This window comes from Myotis brandtii, unplaced genomic scaffold, assembly GCF_000412655.1.
Source record: "Myotis brandtii unplaced genomic scaffold, ASM41265v1 scaffold681, whole genome shotgun sequence".
NCBI lineage: Eukaryota > Metazoa > Chordata > Mammalia > Chiroptera > Vespertilionidae > Myotis > Myotis brandtii.
Genome location: NW_005370660.1, coordinates 1,181,020 through 1,203,451, shown reverse-complemented (window position 1 = coordinate 1,203,451; position 22,432 = coordinate 1,181,020). Strand labels below are relative to the sequence as shown.

General features: G+C 37.6%; 1 protein-coding gene across 8 annotated transcripts in view; it reads right to left on the bottom strand.

The window, feature by feature from the left end:
- Nucleotides 1-4,914: 4,914 nt before the first annotated feature.
- Nucleotides 4,915-22,432, bottom strand: part of SLC4A4 (solute carrier family 4 (sodium bicarbonate cotransporter), member 4) — a 311,607-nt gene continuing 294,089 nt past the window's right edge. For 6 of the 8 annotated variants that reach the window (XM_014529484.1, XM_005881630.2, XM_005881629.2 and 3 more), the window contains 5 exons: nt 16,448-16,516; nt 13,866-14,039; nt 11,069-11,230; nt 7,028-7,107; nt 4,915-6,323 (listed from right to left, as the gene is read on the bottom strand). In XM_014529484.1, coding sequence (XP_014384970.1) covers nt 6,218-6,323; nt 7,028-7,107; nt 11,069-11,230; nt 13,866-14,039; nt 16,448-16,516 — 591 coding nt within the window. In that variant the 3' untranslated portion in view covers nt 4,915-6,217. Of the gene's footprint in view, nt 6,324-7,027; nt 7,108-9,622; nt 9,720-11,068; nt 11,231-13,865; nt 14,040-16,447; nt 16,517-22,432 lie in introns of all 8 variants that reach the window. The other 2 variants (XM_014529485.1, XM_014529482.1) reach the window with 2 other exon arrangements.

Here is a 22,432-nt window from a genome sequence, read left to right as displayed (position 1 = left end):
TAAACCTGTTGCCCAGGCCAGCCCCCTGCAAACTGAAGAGCTTGTGGACACTTTGCTGTGGGTCTATGTAAAAACCGGATGCGCTTTTTCCTTTCTTCAGGTTCTACATCCGGAGAGTTTGGCTAAAATATTTCTCTCTGGTCTCCACCACCTGGATGTGCGCTTACCCAGATGCAGCTGGTGGGCAGTCCAATACCCTGAGGATTCCTGGCAGCTGTGTCCCGTGAAAGGGGAGCATAGGGATTGGCCTCAGGCGTGCGACTGACTGGTCGCTGTAACCAGTCTACGGGTATCTTTGTGCCATTTTGCCAGACCATGCCAGCTCCCAGGGAAGTTGGTCATGAGGGGTCTGAGTTCATAAGGGGACTTAACCTTTGTTGCTTTACCGCCTCCAGCAAGGGAGGATTTTTACTGTCTTAAAGTACTCAGGGAGTGAATTTTCTGCATCTTGATCTTTGTCTTTGGTGAAACCATTAAAGGCTGATTGATTTGACTTGCCGTTGAGATTAATAGGTCCTACTGTCAACAGCCAGACAATGGATGCTTTCAATTGGAAAAACCTGCAAATTGGGACTTTTTTTAGAGAGCTCTCATCATAACAACTGTTCTATTGGTACCTACCATTTTCAAAACTTGATACAAAGAAATATAATGGCTAGCCTCCTTGATTTGAGTGACTGAAACTATATAAGAGGTTTTACTAAAGAAAGGTAATGTAGTCAGATAAGCGAATCAACCTATGCTATCATTTAGCTGGCAACTCAGTCCTTTGAGGAACTGAACAGTTTAATCCTCCTGCCTGGAGTGGTTAAAGGCAATCTGGGGTCAAGGATTCTGATTTACTCATCTCTGTATTCCCCACAGCCCCCAGGAGTAAAACTGAGGCAGGTGAGTAAGAAGCTAGGAAAATTCCTTGGCAAGTGGAATAGGGAAACTGAGACATATACCTAAATAAAAACAAAACACTTGTACAGCCAGCTACAAGGCCCTGAGTGCCTGGCAGGGGCCGAAGCTGGAGAGCGAGCTTTCCTCCCTGATCTGTCATATTGCTGGTCAAGTGGTGCGGACCCCTGACCTTTCCTCCCTAGAGATGACATCGAGGCTTCAGTCGCTGAGCTCCAGGCCCAGAAAAGCAGCAAAACCAGACAAGAGACTCCTAGGCTGACCTCAGGACCAGCTGCATTAACTAATGAGCCCCTGCCCGACCCCTGTGAAAGGGTCGTTCGACCCCCAAAGGGGTCGCGACCCACAGGTTGAGAACCACTGCTCTAAGGGCCCTCACCAGCTTGCAAACTGGGCAGCCCTGGGCTGTGGCAATTCGTCCAGGGCTAACTGTGAACTTGTCTCCAAAGCCCCCTTTTCTCTGACTTCCTAGTGAGTGAAAGCAGACTAGCCTACCCGAGGTCGGCAAATTGTGGCTCGAGAGCCAGATGCGGCTCTTTGGCCCCTTGAGTGTGGCTCTTCCTAAGCCTTAGGAGTACCCTAATTAAGTCAATAACAATGTACCTACCTATATAGTTTAAGTTTAAAAAATTTGGCTCTCGAAAGAAATTTCAGTTGTTGTACTGTTGATATTTGGCTCTGTTGACTAATGAGTTTGCTGACCACTGGACTAGGCTCATCTTTCCTGTAACATTTCCAGAGAGGCAAGGCTGCCCTGCTTAGGTTCTACTGTTGCTTCCACTATCCAAAGCCCTTCCTTGTTTTACTGTACCCAGCCTTAATAAACATCCTCTAAAAATCACCGAGACATGTATTGTGAAATCTTTCCTGCAAGAAGTCAAGAACCCACACACTACCAAACAGCCCGAGGTAGACCCACACTAAGGCCAGGTCCCTTTTCTGGGAACAAAGTAATAGGCATGCAATAATTATTTGAAGGGTTGAACAGAAGCACTTAACACTCCCAAATGCATAAAGTTACTTTATTTTAAGTATACATTTAATTTTGAAAAATATAAATGCTAAAATATCTCATCTTCTTCATCTCTTAATTCCATAAAAGTCACAATAGAAAGCTTCATAAAACTGTAAAATACTATAATGTTATAGGAATTTTAGGTTTTATATTGGAAAAAATTATTAGTAATATATTGAAATGTTTTCTGTTCTTTATCATTTTGTTCCACCATGTTGATCTACTTCATTTGAAATAAAAAGATGCATCATTTCTCCAAAGTTAATAAAGACTTAAGAGAATAAAAATAAGAATATCTGAAAGTGCGTATTGATTCTGAAAAGTAATGTGTATGAATATGTACCAGCCATGAAAATGGCTAAAAAGAGGCAACTATTCACGCTTTTCACATTGTAGGAATGGGACAAAGTTACTTCTGGCTCTAAAAGTTTTACTGGATGACATTAGCCCTGAGTTGCAATATTTGCCTAGGAAATATAATTCAGAATTTTTTGTATGTACCCACAGAACACAAAGAAATGAGCCAAAAATAGGACATATGCAAATATCTTGCCCAAACACAACTTGGTGTTTGCATATATCACAAAACCATATTTCAGGCTGCAGTGAAGCTCAATGAAATCATCTCCAAACTCCCACAGCCCTTCAGATGGTCAAGGGCCACAAACTATCATTTGATTGTATTTAGCCCCTTGGTGCCACTGGGCTGCATGCTCATGCTGTGAAGAGCAGATGTGAAATAAGAAATAAATAAGAAAATTTCAAGTTCCTGCACCAAAATCGTTAAGTGGTATGAAAGGATTGAAGGAAGCTTTGTCCCATCCCTGAACAATGTCAACCTCTGTAATACAACTCAAATAGTTTTGTTTTGTTTTTTAAAGATAGTCAGCAGTCAATACAATTCAAGTACTTTAACACAGTTAAAAACAAAACAAACAAAAAAAGAACCAAAACTCGGAAGACAAACGTTCTCTGTATTAAACATTGATATAGAGCTGATAAAAGATTTACTCTGTGTGTACTGGTGCATGTGCATAAAATATATAGAACTACACACCTGAATTACTGAGGCAGACAATTACTCCCCCCCCACCTCTCACCCCCACCCCCATTCTTTGAGGTTAGGGGGCTGATTAGAGAGGCCTTTTCCCTACTTCTTTAAGCGTCCACCTCCCTACCCCCATTCCACAGCTTGACTGGAAGAACAATCAGGAACACTACTGCCGATGACACACAAAATAATTAGGGTTCCAAGTCCTGGTTTCACATAGTAGAGAAGAGTGACTTTCATCATGGAAAACGGTGCCTCCAATATATTTTCTTTCAAATGCAAAGCCAGAGACCTTTTGTTTCCATAAGGCAGACTCTTGGCCTAGTGATCTTTCCTTCCAACAATAAGTGTGTACAGCCAAGCGCTCCGGTTAACAATTCTGAGTGTACACTTAGTTACTTCTTTACTTCTAACAACTTACATCTTTTTTTGTCCGTATTCACATCAGGGAGAAACACTTTGTAAAATTTTACCAGTGTATTCTGTATGTCCAGTTTACAAAGAAACAAAACCACACAATCTGGTTAGTTCTTAAATAATGAGTAAATTCAATTGAGATAGAGATAATTTGGTGGCTCTGTGTGGACCTCAGGTTTTGTTTGTTGGGTAACTATTTCTATTCCTCTGAAAGTTATGATTTTTTAAATACATCCCTGGCTCCCAAAATATTGAAAAGGTTTGATACCTATGATCCTTTTAGCAAACATAACGTATTGTTCCACATTCATATTGTAATTATCAACCAGTCATTGAACATGCATCATACACAGAGGTGCAGATAACTTTTAGATCTACTCAAAGGCTGAATTAAGTTGTTTTAGGTTTTTTTAAAGGGATGGAAAAGGGCATGAATCCTCAAATACTTGATTCATGATCAGAAAAATAAATTATTATAGCTAGATTTTATAAAAATGAACAAAAATGTCATTAATTTGACAAGCTTTTAGGTTAGGCTGAATATATTATGCATGGCTTTCAAACATTTTATTGGTGCTTCTATCAGTTAAAAAAAAGGGGGAAAGCTTCTAATTTTATCTTAGTTTAATGAAAAAACTATATAATATAGAGTAATCATTTTAAGAATAGTTGTAAATACAAGCCAAAATTTAGCATGTGCGGTTTTAATAAATAACAAGTAATTTGCCACTTTCATTTGAATGAAAAAACTGCAGGTCATTTATATCTAATTTGTATAAAATTGAAGGTTTTAAGATTATCTGATACTATAAAAGAAACAGCTAATTCAGAATAAATTTTTTGTAATCAGAATTTTAAGAGGGCAGTATTATAATTTAATTAATATAAAAATAAGTAGGAGTCACTACGTATATATTATGAAACCAAAATAGGTGGCTTCATTCTGTTTCTGAACTCTTCTGACAATCTATTTTACTTAAGATGCACCGCAAAACATGACCATATGACCCCAAAATAGGGATTCAACATTTTAACATTTTTAATGCAGATTCATAATACATAATTCAACCTATTAAAAGCATTATATTAAAATAACATGGTAATCTAATTAAGATTTTCTTTTTTCTAATTTTCAAAATGATACTTTGAAATATATATATATATGTATATATATATATGTGTGTGTATATATATATATATCTATATATATATATACACATACACATACACACGTATGTATTCTAAACTTCCCAATCACAAGGAATTGCCTTTCCATTCTAAAAAATGTGTGAGTCTTATTACAATGTATACACATACACCTCTGCAGATCTATTTGTCATGCCATAAACACTTTATAAATGTGCAAATGGTCTACTGATATTTCTATGAATTTTGTATTGTAATTATGGGCTACTGTATCAGTGATGGTTACTAATATCTGAATAATAAAATATATTCACCCTCATTTACAAGACCGTAAGTCTCTTAGACCTCCGATGGATTTTTCATATATGGTTTGGGTTTTATGACAACTGACACAAGAGGCTGGGTAACTTTGCCCTTCGCCTACCATCACTCTGTCCATGACTTTGCACATATATGCACCAGCCACACACAGAGTATATACACAAACACACAAATATTTCAAAGTGAAAAAACAAAATCTAACAATACTGCATAGGACATGGACATGGTAATACAATTAGCATCTGTGCCTGGATAGTACTGTTATCAAAGCATCAGTTATTCCCATAACATAGGAGCTTCTCCCTTCTCCCCCATTCTCCTTCACAGAACAGATAAATTTCTTTTAAGGAAAGGGGAAAATCGATGCTTAGAAACATGGTGTTTTTCCTCTGATCTAGCCCTCTGGCTTACCTTAAAGATTGTGTATTTGTGTGTGTGTGTGTGTGTGTGTGTGTGTGTGTGTGTGTGTGTGTGTGTGTATGAGTGTGTATATGTGTGTAAAAATCACATTATATACAATACAATTTTTACAGAAAGCCTGGCAGCTACAAATAAGAGGTAGAACTACTCAAAACTATGTTTCCTGCTGCAGGAAAAAATTCTTTATTTTACAGTAATTAAAAAAAAGTTTAAAAAATTGACAAAAAAATAAGTTGCAGGTTAGGCCCCATAATTTAAACAACAAAATCTAAGAAGAAAAATATTCTTCAAATGTACTCAACAGATAAGTTCATTAGAGGGTTAAAAAAAGTTGCATAGGAAAAAGGGACATCCCAGCACTTGCTACAATGATGGCAATAGTTTCGCTACAGGGAATAAAGTACCTTTAGTTTTTCTTCTTATGAGAATTCTAGGTTTAGGGTTCCTAAGCAAGAGCAAATTAGAATAGCAGCACTTTTCCAGTTCTGGAGAGCTCCGTAAGCGAGAGGAAACTCTGTCTGGAGATCAAGGTTTGTTCTGCCAGACAGAAAGACAAAGCCAGTAAGCACAGCTCCAAAGCTCAAGTGGTAAGTTCCTTCAGTATTTGAATGAAAGGTGTTATAAAATCCTTAATACTTTTGACCTCTGGTTAAGAAAGGGAAAGGACGGGGTCTGTGCGTGTCTTGCATGACAGAGGAATTTGGATGTCAGAGGATACATCTGAGCGTATAACGAAAAGGGGACTCTTCAGGTGCTGTTTTTCAGGAATGGTGCACTACTGTCTTAGTTTTACCTTACGCTAGGGAGAAGCAGAGAGAGCACTGTACTATTTGGCCAATGACCAAAACCCAAAACAAAACAAGAATTAAAAATAAACAACCAGACGAAAAAAAAAACAAGACCATGAACAACAAAATCTGTTAGTTTGAGGAAAGACAAACAAGTTACAATGTAGTTTCTGTTCCCTTGCTCCTCCAGTAATCATCATTGTCGTCCGGCTCAAGTTCTATTCTGATTTGAGGCACACCTTGTACTGGAGTTTTAGGAGGACTAGAGAAAAAGAAAAGAAAAGAACTGGTAAGTAAATCAGATTTCCTTTCTCATCTGTCAAATGTCTATATATTGGAAGCCAAATGTGTCCTTTGTTTTCTGTAAATTCTTATCTCCACTTTCTGTATTCATAAAACAAACATTTTTAAGTGGGATGAAGGTACCAATAGAGTCAAGATATTCAAGTAAAAATGTCTTAAGCCCTCATACCTAGATTTGAAAAAACAACAACACAAAAACAAACAAGAAGGTGGGCTGCCAGGTGGGTGATACTGTCAAGTTAAAGGACAAAAAGACTTTCATGAAGAAAATATTCAGGGATTGTACTTTCTGGGCAACCAACTAAGATCTGAAATCTGCAGAGCCAGGTTAAGAGGGAAGGAAACTCCTGGAGAAGAGCTGCCAGGAAATGCAGTTACCCCTTAAGTCAGAGATGATACAGAAAGGATAAGAGGTGACATTGATTGACTGGGAGCTTTATTTTAATGCTACTGAGAGATTTCAGTATTTCTAAGAGTAAATAGAAAAGCTCTCTTAGAAGGTTTTCTACCAGTGAAAACTGGAGCAAGGTTTGGTGGTTGGGAAATTTATTTAAGAGAAATGGAAGGAGAACAAGGTGTTCTGCCAATAACCCGCCTTTGACTTCATTTCTGTGGGGCAATCATCGCACAGAACAACGTAGGGAAAACAGGGCCGTCCTTTACCTGAGCATACCCAGTGACTGAAGAAAAGGAATTTTATCAGCATGATGTGTGGTGTTCAAGGAATGTTGGTGATCTTTCTCCTGGAAAAAAAAAATCTTTGTTAACCATAAAGAGTATTTTTGGGTAATATTTAAAACTAGAGTGAAAATAAAAATCTCCACAAAAATTGATGCATCTTTCACAATTGGGAAGAGTAAGAAAGGCAAGTTTAGACAATGTCAATAAACACTGTATCAAGGTAAGAATCTAACTAGTGTGATGAAGCCAAAATCACTTTGCTTCCTTTACTCCAGGTTTTTTTTCTAGGAATAACCACTAATGTTCCTCTCAGTGAGGGGGCAAGAGGTGAATCATTTTTAAAAAGTATGCTTACTCTTGGATTTCCTTACATCTTCAGCATTCACAATTTTGTCCTGTGATTTGTGGGGGAATAAAAAGGTTTTGAGGAACTTATTTATACTGCAACTCTATCAATTTTGTTTTTTCATGGATTATAGAAGATAAATATGACATTAGAAAAGATGTCATTTAGCCCTGGTGGGTGTGACTCAGTGGCTTGTGCATAATCTCGTGCCCTGGAAGGTCCCCTGGTTCTATTCCTGGTCGGAGCACATGCCTGGGTTGCGGGCTCGATCCCTGGTAGGGGTGTGTAGGAGGCAGCCGATCAATGTTTCACTCTCATATTGATGTTTCTCTCTCTCCCTTCCTCTCTTTCTAAAAATTAATTTAAAAATGTAAAAAAAAATGATGTCAGTTAGAATGATCATGGGTGATTTGCTTAAGTAAATTTCTAATATATCAGCTTTCAAAGTATCCTTCTTAAAGGATTCTTGAGAGAATGAAGAATACTAGCACTAGATCATCTAATTGCTATACATTTTTTCCAGGAACCTCAAATTCTAACGGATTTTTTTTCTAAAGCAGCCTTTAAACTGTACTTGGAAGGGCTCCACTAGCTTACAATGTCAATGGACAACATACATAATGGGCTCTCTTTCAGTCTTCATTTGCTCTGAAGATGAATAATGAAGCTAGAACATGGTTTGGGGACCTTGAATTTAAAAAGGAAAAATTAACTCAATCCCACTGACAGGATTGAGAAGAAATTGGCCTCAGTTATAACCTATAGCCTACGTTCAGATTAGACACTAAAGGTGAGAGTGTTCTCATTCTTTAAACCTAGTGTGCTGGCCAGATTCCAATGCTCCCTGCCTCCTGGTATTCATATCCTTGTATAATTCCTTCCCATACTGTACCAGGGTTGGTTTGTATGATTAATGTAATATGGCAGAAGGGATGATATACCGCTTTTGAGATTCGGTAATAAAAGACTGCAGTTCCTGCTTTGGTTCCACACTCTGTTATCACTGGCTCTGGAGGAAGCCAATTCATGCATGGGCAGCTCTATGGAGACGCCCACAGACCAAGGGACTGACATCTGCCAACTGCCTTGTGACTGAGTTTGGAAGCAGATCCCAGTTCCCGTCAAGACTCAGCCCCAGCCGAGAACTTGACTGCAACCTCATGAGATACCCGGACCCAGAACCATCCAAATCAGCTGCTCCTGAATTTCAGAATGTCAGGAACTGTGTTAGAAAACAGGTTTGTTGTTTCCGGCTGCTAAACTTTATAGTAATTTGTTACACAGCAATCAATAACTCATATACCTATTTTCATAAACAGTCATTCATTTTAAACTTCTCTCGGTAAGCTGTTATTGAAGTGGTATTGTCAAATAGAAGAGAGAAGGTCTCAACTGTCTTTTGCCTTTAGCAGATCAGTAGACTTTGAAGTGCATCTGGATCTTAAAAAATACATTTTCTTCCAACGAGAACGCAAAGTGAAAGTAGTTTGGAGACAATGGCTATTGGAAAAGCTTGAGACATATTCAGTAATGTTACTACAGAGGTTCCCCCCTTTTTAAGGAGGCTGTTGATTACAAAAGAAAAGGCGACGTGTCAGAAATCACTACACCGTAGCCAGCGGGCTATTACCTAAGGAAAAAACAGTGCAGTTACAAAGGTGATTTGGAAATAGCAGAGGAGGAGGACATGAGGGAGAAAATGCACAAATCTTGTCAATCATACCTAGAAATGTCTGTTAATTAGTTTATGATTGCCAATTAAATTTAAAATAATCAATTACTCCAAATTCTCAATATTAATCATTGATTCATTAATCACTGAGAGCCCGTGTTGCAATTTCTCTTTTGGGCTGATCTGGTCATTGGCTGAAGCCTAAGGAAGACAAACAGTAACAGACAGTGATGTAGTCCTATAAGCCGCAATTCTAAACACGAGCAGGAAAAAGAAAAGTCAGTTAAAGACATGGTTATGAGTTTAGCAACTGAAAGAAACTGGTGATAACTTGGGTCAGAGGAAAGACTGCCAAGCAAAAACTTAAGATAAAAGGAAGGAAAGGGAAGCTCAGGGAATGTAAAAATGAAGTTTTAAAACAATAATTAAGTGTAAATCTTCGCATAGAGAAAAAAGAAAATGGAAGGAAAGTTAATGTAAATGATCGTTCTAACGTTTTTTTTTCTCTGCAAGTGCAAATCATATTAAAGCAGGGAAGCAAGAGGTTAGTTCTACTCACTGTCGGAAGGTTTGCTATCACTTAGGAAAGGCTGCTGTTCCATGATGTCCATTGGAATTTTAATACTTGGGACTGTTTCTGAGTATGGGCAGTCAGACTGTGAAAGAAATTTGTAAGTTTTAAGAAAGGTGTTACTATACAGACCTCCAGACATCCCAATATTGATTAAACTTACCATATTGTCATGTACATTGCACTAAGGAGAAAAGCCTTAGATACAATCATTCCCGCTTGGCTAACTTTTCAAATTCTACACCATCTTTCTCCCTCACATTTGTTTTCCTCCCTTCTGAGTTAATGGGATGGAGTTGATTAAAACTAGCACTGCACCAAAAGAAAGGCACTACATATTGGAACAACTGGAAAGCTTTCCATCGGCAAATATTTATGAATTTGTTATCATGTATACACTTAAAAAATGACTTAACATTTCTCAGTCTAAAGTTCCTCATATGTAAAGTAGGAACAAAAATATATACTAGAAACAGCTGTTTTGGCAATTGAAGACAAGTATGCATGATCAATCAAAATGATCAAGTATATAGTACACAGCAAAAATTAACTACACTCCCATTTTAGAATGGGTTCCCAGGGATCCCATTAGAATGGGGATACTTCACTGTGTTGAAAAATTCAGAACAAATCTTCACACAGAAAATCTCATTTTGGCAGTCCTTTCAAAGACTACTAGGATAGGCTCTGTGTGTGTGTATTAAACAAACAAATCTCATCTTTTCTCCTAGCACTAATTACAGACTCCTATTAGAGCACCTGTATTCCTCTGACCTGGTCTCCTAAAGAAAAAAAATAGGCAATTATTTTATTTTTCAACTTAATCACCCAACTGAAGGAGGATCATCTATGACTATTACAATTATGTAAAAAGACCCTACAGTACAATTCCCTTTCCTTTTAATTGAAGGGTTACAGAGAAATAATCCAAAATCACGTCAAAGCCCAATGCAAAGATAAAAACAATAGCAGAGGACTTTGGTTGAGAGCCTACTCCAACATAGATAATGGGAGGTGAGGGCACCAGCATTTGTCTACATTAGGCTTAACATTATTACATAACCCGGAGTCATCTCAAATTTAAATCCTGGATTGTCAACAGCAAATCAAATACATTTTATAGCAGCACTAAGTGAACTTTTTTATTTATTTATGAGATTGGAGTTCTTTAGACGTGGTGGACTTTTTTTGGTTTGGTTTTCAGAAGTCATTTTATCATTTTTAGTGTATTAATGGTTAAAGAAAGGCTTCAGAAAATATAAAAAACTAAAGAGAGAAAATAAAGGGTAAAGGAAGGTGAAGACTGACATGTAACATGGACAAGTAAACATTTTCGAAACTCAGACATACATCTCACATAAGGGATAAAAAAATTGATTTTTCACATACATTTCTTTAACTAGCGTTACTTTGGAATTCTGGGAAATTCCTTACATCATCAATGTCACTGTCCAGACTTCCTTTCTTCTTTTTCTTTCTCTTCTCATCTTCCTTCTTCTTCTTTTCCTTTTCTGGAATGACATCATCGAGGAAGCTGAGGTCGTGCTGGGAGAAGAGGTAGTCCATGCCTTTTCTGACAGCTACCAGTGCCAAGATCTGAAAGAATAAATATAAAAAATATGAAAGGAACCATGTCAGATGAAGTCATAATGGTATAAATACTTCCCTACCAAAGGCAGTTGAAACCTACTTTGTATAAGGCTAGAGGAGGCTGGAACTCATCTTGCTTGTATGAACTTATATTAAGTGGACCATAAACATTTTCTTCATGGAGAAAGTTGGCTTATAAAAGTGTTAATTGACACTCACTTTGTTTTGCTCAATGAAATGTGTAATCAATTTCACTTAGAATCTCAATGTGAAAGGATTAGTTTTTAAATTATTTTCTCCCATGTTTTAGCTTTTCAATAAAATAACTAAAAAGTTAAAGAAAAAATGGCCTGCATATGATTTCTAATTACTCAAAATTAAAACAGTATACAAGTTGTTGAAAATCAAGAAAATCTGTGCAACATACAGTACACTAAGACATCTTTAAAGTATTAATAATGAGGTAGCAGTTGGATATGCACAGATCATTTAATCTACTGAGCGACTTAAAAAAACTACCATTAACTGCATACTTACCATGTTTCAGATGCTGTGCTAAAACTCTTAGGCAGTATTTTCTTATTCTCACAACAAACCTAAGGAGTAGATATTATGATCTCTATCTTACAGCTGAGGAAACTAAAGCTTATAGACATACGTACAGCCTCCAAGATCACTGAGCCAGAACAAGGAAGAGCACGGAGGGGCCCAGCTGCCTGCCTCTAAGATCAGTATTCTTCAACTCCGTATCTTTGATTCCATAAATAGCTCTTGAAGATGAACTGAAGGGACATTAAAGATGTCCTTGCTCAATGGTGAAATGTGTACGTGCTAGGATATAAGTCATGACTCTGCTTCAAATAAACAGTTGTCTTTATCTATATGCTCTCTGGGTTTCAGTTTCTTCATTTCCTAGACAAGTTAATAAATCTGCTCTACTGAAATTATGTGATTGTTTTGGGATCAAATAAAAGCTCTCAAAAGATGAAAATACTTTATAAAGGTAAAACTTTGTTTTATTATTTAGCACCAGCAATAAGTGATTTACTAGATATATTTCAAATTTAACCTGTCTAAATTTGTTCTTTTCTTGGCTTTAGCAAAACTAATTGATAGGTACATTATACCAACAGGCAAATGGGAGTTTTTCCCTCACTCAGTGTGTTTTTCAGTAAGTTAACAGAGTTTAAGAGGGAGCTGGGGAACTGGGTGAAGGAACTGAGACGTACAGATTGGTAGTTACAAAACAGTCATGGGGATGTAAAGTACAGCATAGGGAATTCAGTCAACAATATTGTAATAACTATGTATGGTGCCAGGTGGGTACTGGAATATCAGGGGGAACACTTTGTAAAGTATGTGATTGTCTAACCATAATGCTGTAAACCTGAAACTAATACATAATAATACTGAATGTAGATTATAATTTAAATAATTAAAAAATAAAACAGAATAACATAAAAACAAAAAGATAAAAAGAGATATAAGGGATTATCAAGAAAAAAATATGACTACTAATATCACTAGTATTTTATATCATTATCCCTGCATCCCTGGAGAAAAAAAAACCCCACACAATTATAAATAATAAATAACCATAAAACAAAATAATAATCCTGACTAAGAGAATTTTTATAAAAAATATAATATGGTTTATGTATGAAAATTGTTTCCAAAGCCCTAGCGGTGACAGAGCAGACTTGAGGCTGGCTTTGTGACTTGTTTCAAGTGTATGTATATGTATTTTCTTGCAAGAAATGGAAATCTATGATAAAATATAAAATTCAATAAGGAAACCAAATACAGAGCTAGCATTTTCTTTTTCCATCTTTCACATTCAATATTATTTTGTATTAGTTTCAGGTGTACAGCATAGTGGTTAGATTATCATATACTTTCCAAGTGATCCCCCTGATATTTCCAGTACCCACCTGCCACTATTCACGGTTATTACAATATTAATGACTATATTTCATATGCTGTCATTTACGTCCCTGTGTCTGTCTTGTAACTACTAGTCTACTTCTTAATCCTTTCACCTTTTCACCCAGTACATCTCACCATATCACAGCAAGGATAGAGAGCCCAGACTTCAATTTAGCATGATGAAACTAGCAAGACCTTCAAAAGCGAAACTTCTCATTCCTTTTCTTCTAATTCACTGGATAGAATCTCATAAGTTTCCCAATTTGTCCGCTATTATTTGGACTGAAATCTGCCATAACTTTGTTACATTGACTCTATTGTACAAAATTCTATTGTATTTTAAAAATAACCAATGTGTACTGGTGTCTACTATGTGCCGGGCGTTGTGCTATATATTTGATATTTGATATTCATTATTGATGCTCAGAATAATAACATTCCTCATCTTATGGATAAGTCAATGGCAGCTCAGGGAGTTTCACCAACCAGCACGAACCAGGGCCGGAATCTGAACTCAGCTTAGTCTGACTCTGAGGTCCAGTGTAGACAGTCACAGACAGGGGAACCTTAAATTACAACTGAGCCAATCTAAATGATTTAGTCAAAGCTGGAAAAACTGGAACCACACATAAAAGATACCTGTGTCTCCCATATCACCATAACCACATGATATTGGTATGACCTCATGGGTAGGTTCAATGAAAGAAATCCCTACCATGACTGGAAAAATGATAGCAGCCACGGTTGACTTGAGGATCCAGAGCAGGGCTAGACACAACACCTGCAGGAAGGTGAACAGGTGGACTCTGCGCAGCGGGACATGGCGCAGGTAGATAAAGTCAGGCTGATGCTTCAGAGGCATCAGGAGCAGCTTCAGGCGATCCATGAACTGGGGAGCAGAGGGGAGGAGAGAACAGCTGCATTACTTCAAGAGCGGATGCACGAGGTCATTTCCATTATGCCCAACTCTCCACTAGTGACGCATACCCTATAATTTGGGCAAGCAGTATTTTTTCCAGAGGACAGTGGTCAAGGAGTGCAGAAATTTAGCCTAACCAGCACCATTAGACATTGTAGGAGTCTTCCGATTTTCATTACTTTGCAGGAACGTTATGCAGACATATGAGATAAAGTGGCCTCCAAGAATAAAGTTCCAAAGCACAATATAAATTCTAGACGTTCGTCTCTTTCTATCCATACTATCTGAGTCTTGGGACAGAGGATCTTGTGACTACTTTAATAATGATATGCAGAAGCAAGACACATAACTAATGTATCTTACACTAATGCATCTTATACTACCTTTGTTGTCTTATCTGAAAGAGGAGGAGATGCAGCTATGTGTCACGTACATTTCAGGGATGTTTCACAGACATAAAGGAAGTATCCAACTTGAAAGTGGGGATGCACTGGCATTTTCATAAACTCCACATTATCTATGGCATAAGTAACACATTCAGCAATGCACTACCATTTTTAAAAGAGAAAAGCCATGTGAATATTAATTACAGTGAGTTTCAGAGTGTCCACAACCAGATAGCAGAATCCTGGAGAGGCTGTCACAACGTCGTGTATAAGCAGGTATTGAAACCACTGCCGAGCACCTGGGTGCCAGGTGCTGTGCTTCACAGAATAGCTGTTGAATTTACACTGATGATGATTACAAGGATGATATCTCCATACCCATCATACGCTCTTTCCGATGAAAGATGCTCAGTACATAACTGCTAAAGTGAATTATTATGCAACAAGGACTCTGAAATAATATCCCTGCTTTCTCTCTGGAGGGAAGGGAGAAGTGTAAAAGAAAACTAGACTATCACAGACAACAGTCTCTGCGGGCCTTGCTGCTTATAAAGATCGGGTTACAAAATTTCCTGCTAAAATCAAATCTTGCCAAAATTCTAAAAGAGGAAGAATCAAGAGGAAAGTAAGGAAAAGAGAGAAAAGGCAATAGGGACAACAGCCGAGTTTTAGAACGTGACTATCTTTCCCTTCACAAAGGGTTTCCCCGTCACTGTGATATAGATGTCTTTCCTCTATTTAATAAACATGTACTGAGCTCTAACCATCAATCAAGCACTTAGAATGCATACAATCAAACTTCTTATCTAGACTGACCTTTCAAAGCTAAACAAAAATAAGCACTATTAGCTTGGAGGTCACATTATTTTCACATCTTTCCACTTAGGAGAGTAAACAATATATACAATGCCAGGGACAAATATAATATTTTGATACATTTATCTGCCCCAAAGTTTCATAGGCACAAATAAACATGCATGCATCGTCATCTAGTCCAACCTCTGAAAACGGCCTTGTGTTTTGTAACAAATAACCAAATGGTGAAGAAATCTACTTAATGGGCCTAAATAAGGAAAAATAAAGTAGCCTTTTCTCTTTGGGGGAGTCTGGCCACTTGTCCAGCTCTAGCTGACTATAAAGCTAAGTTAATCTAAACTCAATAAATGAAATGAAAGCAAGGACAATTATGAACGGGTTTAAATAAATTGTTAGGATGTTCGCAGAACATGCTGTCTTTTCCCATTAAAATGTTACTAAGTGCTAAAAAAGGCTTCAGCTAACAAGATGCCAGAAATCAGCAGAAGGACTTCCAGTTTCCCAGTGCCAATTCAATTAAACCTCAATGGAAAGACAAAGTTTTCTCTAATGACTTTTTTTTAAGGGGGGACAGTTTACCAAAGTTGTGAATAGCTGAAGATTTCAACAAAAGTAATACATAAACCACACTGACTTTATTCTTTTATTGGTTCAAAACTTTGATCACTGAATCCAGTCATGTAAAAAGCACATCACATAAGAAGAACCTGTTCTTAGTATAGGTAAAGGCAAATGGAAAATAGTATCTTGAAAAGTACACTGAAAGGGTTGATTTCCTTTTTGAGATGAAAAGAAAAAAAGAAGAGGAAGGGAAAGAGAGAGAGGGGGAGAAAGAGAGAGAGAGAGAGAGAGAGAGAGAGAGAGAGAGAGAGAGAGAGAGAAAGGGAGGAAAGAAAGAAGAAAGGAAGGTAGATCATAGCTCTCTTACTTTCCTGATCACATGACCTTTAACAGCCTATTTTAAGAATGGGTATGTATGATAACATTTGTTAACACAAGCTAACTTTGTTAATTAAATCAGAAAATGAAAAGTAGATAATGGTAGAGAAAGTAGAAAATAAATGCACTTTAAAAACTTAGCAAATAATTAGCACTTTCCTTTTCAGAGATCGGTTACTGGACTAGCCTTACTACTAGGAAAACTTGACTGTACTTAGGTGGCTATGGAAAACTTACCTGGACACCATTGAGGGATGCTACCCCCATATACAGGAACACGCCATAGAGTACAGGCATGGGAATAAACTAGGAAGAAAAAAAATTGGAGACCAGTTAAAAATAATAACAATAGCAAATACAGTAATGGAGAGGGGTAGTTTAAATAAAAGCTAAATCTGAAACTAAAAGATAGAACATAATAATATAATGATCTCTAATCAGTGTGCTTTAGTAATCATTGACAAACTTCAACCCTCTGTACTAGAAATAGATGGAGGTGAAGGAGACATTGAATTTTCATTTGATGCCTGTTTGTATTTGTTTACAATGAGCATGCATGACCTTAATAAGTAGTTTTTTTAATGGGGAAAAAGTCTGTTTGCCTTTCGCCTTAAAAGGAATGACTATGTAAGCCAGATGTTTGCATGAGCTGTGAGGTAGAAAGAGGGGCAGAGGGTCGGTCACCTCACTCCTGAGGCCAAGTTCTTTGCCCAACAGTCTATTGATTTTTTTCCTTAATAATTTTTACCAAATGATCTATCTACTTGGTGTTTAAATGCTTCTTTCAACTAAAGCATCAAACGACTGTCCCCTTTCTTCTCCTCAGGAATACTGGGAACTCACTAATGAGAACACCGCTTGAAAGGAGCATCAAGCATCTGCAAGCAATTAATTCCACACAGGGATTAATACACAGCTTTCAGAACTAAATTAATACATTTCATGCTTTAATTAGCAGGAGTCTTTTTACATTATACAAAGCAGTTTAACAATGGGACTGGGACGTTCCACTGTGCTGTCTGAAAGTTTTATCTATTCCTATTCCCTAGGACTCCAAGGATGAAGCGTGTCACGGATGAGCTTCTGGGAAGTCTTCTATCTGCACCAACCAAGGTTCCCAAGGTTCTGTTTTGAAAAGGAGCTCAAGTAACTTCAGGAGTTTTCAAAGCTAAAACCACAATCAATTAAGCCCAATCTTACCTCATCTACATAAAGTAGGCTATTGTAGCAAGAAAAGAGAATGACTTTAGAGTCATTTTTAAAGAACTATTGCATGTGTTCTACCTCATCTACATAAAGTAGGCTATTGTAGCAAGAAACCAGAATGACTTTAGAGTCATTTTTAAGTGTTAAGTGATGCACAATTTCTATCAGCCTTTCTTTGTGAGTACCTCAGTATCAGTATGAGAGCCTTTGGTCACTATTGGGGAAATAGCAAATTTCAAAATATCACAGGGATCTCCAATTGTTATTGGTTTGTTAGAGGAATTGTTAAGTTTATATGGAATAAATACACTTATGTCCATAAAACATCACATGCTTCTAAAAAAGACTAAGAATTTTAACATAGGTAATTTGACCTTCAGCTCAAAGGAAAGTAAATGACATTGAACGCTGAAGGAGGTGGGAGGGATGGTGTGAGTGGTGGGGGAGCCCTGTGTGCTGTAATGCCCACTAGTCCCCACAAAGAGGTGAGCACATCACGCTCCAGCCACTGGAGTTCTGACACGTGCCTTTATTCCTTTTAGAATGCGAATGTTCCATTCCTTGCCATTACTCTGTATAAATTGACAACAACAACAACAACAAAGTAAGAAATGAAACTAACAACGACACCATTTTATCGCTTTGACTCCTTTCTTAATTTTTAAAATACGTTCCACGGGCAGGGGCACCGCCATTGTTCCTTAATACAGGATGATTTCCTTCTTGTCGTTTTATTTCTAATTTCTTGGGGAGAAAAGAAAGGTGGGAGGGGGGAAAAGAGACATACAGTTCATGGGAAACTGGTTAGAAGCCCTGCAGGAGTTACTTTTTAATCTGTATAAAGTGCTCTCCTGGCTTGAAGGAAAGTAATCACAAAGGTGATCGTGGCCCTGTGTCCACCCCTCACCTTGGCTTCGCTCATATTTTCTCTAATGTGGATCTAATGCCAAAGTGGAGGCAAGCTGTGCTTGTGCCCAGGCCTATTCTTTCTGAACTTATGATGACAAATGTTACTGAATCTACCACACAAAAAAAATCAGAATTCACTAATAACTCAGAACGGCATGGGGTATGGGTAGGAAAACAGCTTCAGATATGAAGATGGTTTAAAAAATGATCCAATGGTGAAAAGGAAACAGTACATACAAGAGAGACTATTAATTAGATTTTCGGCCAACTTCACTGTGATACAGATGCCTTGTGAAATTCACCATTTTCTGTACAGCCATGCAGTGTCTCAATAAAAACCTTCCAGTGTGTTAATCTTGATAAATTTTAACAGAATTACTGAGTTAGAGGATATTTCTTATTGGATTTGGTTAATGAGTCACACCAGAAGGTCAATCTTTAAAAATTCATTTGAATGGAATCATTCATCACAACAAAAATTTTGCCCGAGGATGGAAAGAAGAACGTGTTTTTAAAAGATGGGATCCTCTTTTAAGTTAAAATAATATACCTAGTAAGAGGAGATAGACCTATTTTTACAAAGCAAGACAGGAAAAATTAAAACACAAGGTATACTACGTTTATAGGCATAATAAGAATTGCCAAATGATAAAATTATGCAAAGAAAATTATTTAATCAATCATACCCAGAAAGCCAAAAAGTATAATTATAAAAAATATTATAATGCCTTTAATAAACATAAAAATGAAAAAATTACGTGCTTGATCCTACAACCAGATAGAATAATGAAACTGAGATGAAGTCAATGTAGACGAACATATTGAGACTAGGTCAGATTCAGACTAGGTAATTGAAATGACCAAATTCTGGTGACTGTCATTCCACTTTCTTTCACTCCTCCTTCCCTTTTATTTTTCTGATAGTGTTAGATTATTTCCATAAGGAAAAAATGCAAAAAGCGTAAGTCTAATAAGAAAGATAGATTGTAGTTATCCACAGCACAGACTTCAGTACAGGAGTGAGGCCTCCCAGCAAAATAATGTGTGTGTGTGTGTGTGTGTGTGTGTGTGTGTGTGGCGCGGGGTGGGGGTGGTGGTAGAGGGTGAGGGAGTGGGGTATAAAACTCTGAACAAAGTCCTATTTAAGAGCGTGGGCACAGAAATCAGACAGCATAGGTCTGCCTAATAATCTTCAATAACTGATAAATGTGGCATTGATGTCATTATCAGGACCTGCACTGCCAAGTCAAAAGCCTGCAGCTGCAAAGCACAACTCTCTTTGGTCCCTCCGGGGCGGGGGTGGGAGGCGGGGGAGAGGACACGGACCAGAGTATAGACCAGAAGGATTGCTGCAAAGGTCAGACTTGAAGCCTGGGTTTTATTTAAGCTCTACAGTATTGCCCTTTCAACTATAACAGCTGCCTTTAGGAACATGTTATTAAAATAACATCCCAATGCCCTTAAGCCTTACAAATCTGGGTTAATATGAAAGTTGCTGACTTGTAAACTGCTCCCTCGTCATTGAAGAAACTGTGGAGTGAGGTACGATCAGTTTGTGAAAATGCCACATTTCTCTCCACATGAGAGAATTGGAAAATGGATCAAAGAGGCTGGAAAAGATCACCTCATGGGAAACGAAACTGAATGAATTATTTGACAGTAAGTACTGTTTTATTTTAAAAGGAGGTAAACTCTGATGGTTATGAAATCAACCTTTGGAGCCAGACTGCCTAAGATCGAATCTTGGCTCTGCCATTTAAGAATGTTGTGACCTGACTGGTTATTCATCATTTTTCTTATCTGAAAAATGAGTGCAATTATTAAGATAGTTTTGTAAGTGTTATTGGAGAACTAAATGTTAAAAATCTGTACTGAGCCCTTAGTCCAATACCAAGCTCAATAAATGGAAGCTATTATTACAATCACTATCATCATCATCATCATCATCACTATTGTTTATCTGTATTTCCCTGTTAATGAGCAGGGTGTGTGGCATATTGTAGGAGTTCAACCAATGTTTGCCAAGTACTAATTATTTGCTACCCTTCACATTTTAGAACACTAAACCAATCTGAAAGATAAATTTTGGCCACCACTCCTCCTGTTGATAAACTACTTCAAGCAAAGGCAACAGAGGTAGCAGTGAACTTTACACGATCTTTGTTTCTTTAGGCTTGCCAGAGGAATGAGAAAAGTAAGCTACCTTTCATCTTTTGCTGCTCTTTAGTCTCCCAAACAGAAACACATATCTGAAAGGTTTAACCAGCCTGGGAAGCCAGTTATGCCTGCTTCCCAACAGTTCTGCATTGAATCAGTAGTGAGATCTGAGGCATGTAAGACGTAGCTGGCTAAGGTCAAGGGGTATCCTTGTGAACTTAATAAAGCTACTACACTATGATTCCTTATATTCTTCCATGTAAAAAAGACAGATTTTGGCAAAGAGATCAAAACAGAGGTCATAAACTTCATGTTCAAAGTAAGCCTGCCTAAGCAGGGGCAGGAAACAACTTCCTATACAGCTTAATGCATGGGAGAAAATTACTAGGATCATCTGAGGCCATTAAACTTGTGAGGGATGACATGTTGAGCCATTTCATTTTAAAAAGTAAAAGTCACACATTTCTCTCGATCCCATTCATTTGATCTGCCTTTTAAGGCAAACTCTTAAGCAAAACCATTCTCTAAAGGTGTCACCTGTTTCTTTAAAACACACAGTCACATGGTGAGGGTGGTGGGAGGGAAGTTTCCCTCCTCCAAGGTAACCCCCATCATGCTTTTCTGTGTAAGTTCTGAGGTTAATTGTTAATCTTGACTTTTAATTGTAACTCTGATTCACGTGTAACTTAGGTTTTAGTTTAACTCTACCCTTAACATCTCCTTCTTCCTGCATTGACTTTTCAAATGAGCTACAACAGTTCTGTGGTGAATGCATATGACATCAAACTTTAATGATAAAAAGGACATGTGGTCTAAAATTAGCTGCCTTGCCCTGGCTGGTGTGGCTCAGTTGGTTCAGCATCTTCCCATGCACCAAAAGGTCCTGGTTTTATTCCTGGTCAGGGCACATGCCCAGGTTGTCGGCTGGATCCCCAATAGAGGGCATGCAGTAGGCAGTCGATTGATTTTTTTCTCTCTCCCTTTCCCTTCCTCTCTCTATAAAATCAATGAAAACAAACTCAATTATAAAAATAAATAAATAAATAAATATAAATAAATAAAATTAGCTGATTTTATCAGCGATGATTGTTAAAGAATAGTTGTAATTACTTAAAGAAACAATCACAATAGTCATTGCTATACTATTTTACTCTTGTTTTTAAATCTAGGTTTCCCACAATATGTTGGAAACTATATTAACAAAACAATTTCATGTCCCACATTTTGGGCAAAGTCTTGCCTAATAAAACTGTTTGCTGGACTGCCTTTTTCACTGATCCCTACAATGACTCTTTGCATTGACCTAAAGTAGGAGGTGGAAAGAGCCACAGTTATGGACTCCAGCAGTTTAATGAGGGTGAGCAAAGCTTGGATCACTTAAGGGAGGTCAAAGGAAAAGTGAGCTCATGCTCACTGATCCCTTTGATCCCTTACATCTCTCCTTTTCCTTTCTCTGCATACTAATTTGTTCCTGTAGATACTAAGGTGCTTTGCATAGCCGAGGCAAAAAGAACCACTGGAAAAGAAAGAACAAAAATGTTTTCAGCTTTAATTCCTCTTCAGCCATATTTGGGTGCATGGTGAGAAAACAGGAAGTGTTGTTGAAAATGTGAGTTTTGCATTTCATCCGAAAAATAGCAACTTATACAGTATCTATTCTCTGTGTCTTTTTGGAGACACATGATTCCTCAGCTGACAGAGTCTCCAAGATGAAGGCCAATTTGCTGTAACAACTAAAGAACTTTAAACACATCTGACTTTGTGCTAATGAAAATAAATAATCCTATATAATAAAAACCTAATATGCTAAGTGTCTGGTCATCCATTCAACCAATCAAAGCACAATATGCTAATGATATGCTAAGGCCACTCAACCACTCGCTATGATGTGCACTGACCACCAGGGGGCAGACAGTAGACTGGTTGACCAGTTGCTATGATGTGCACTGA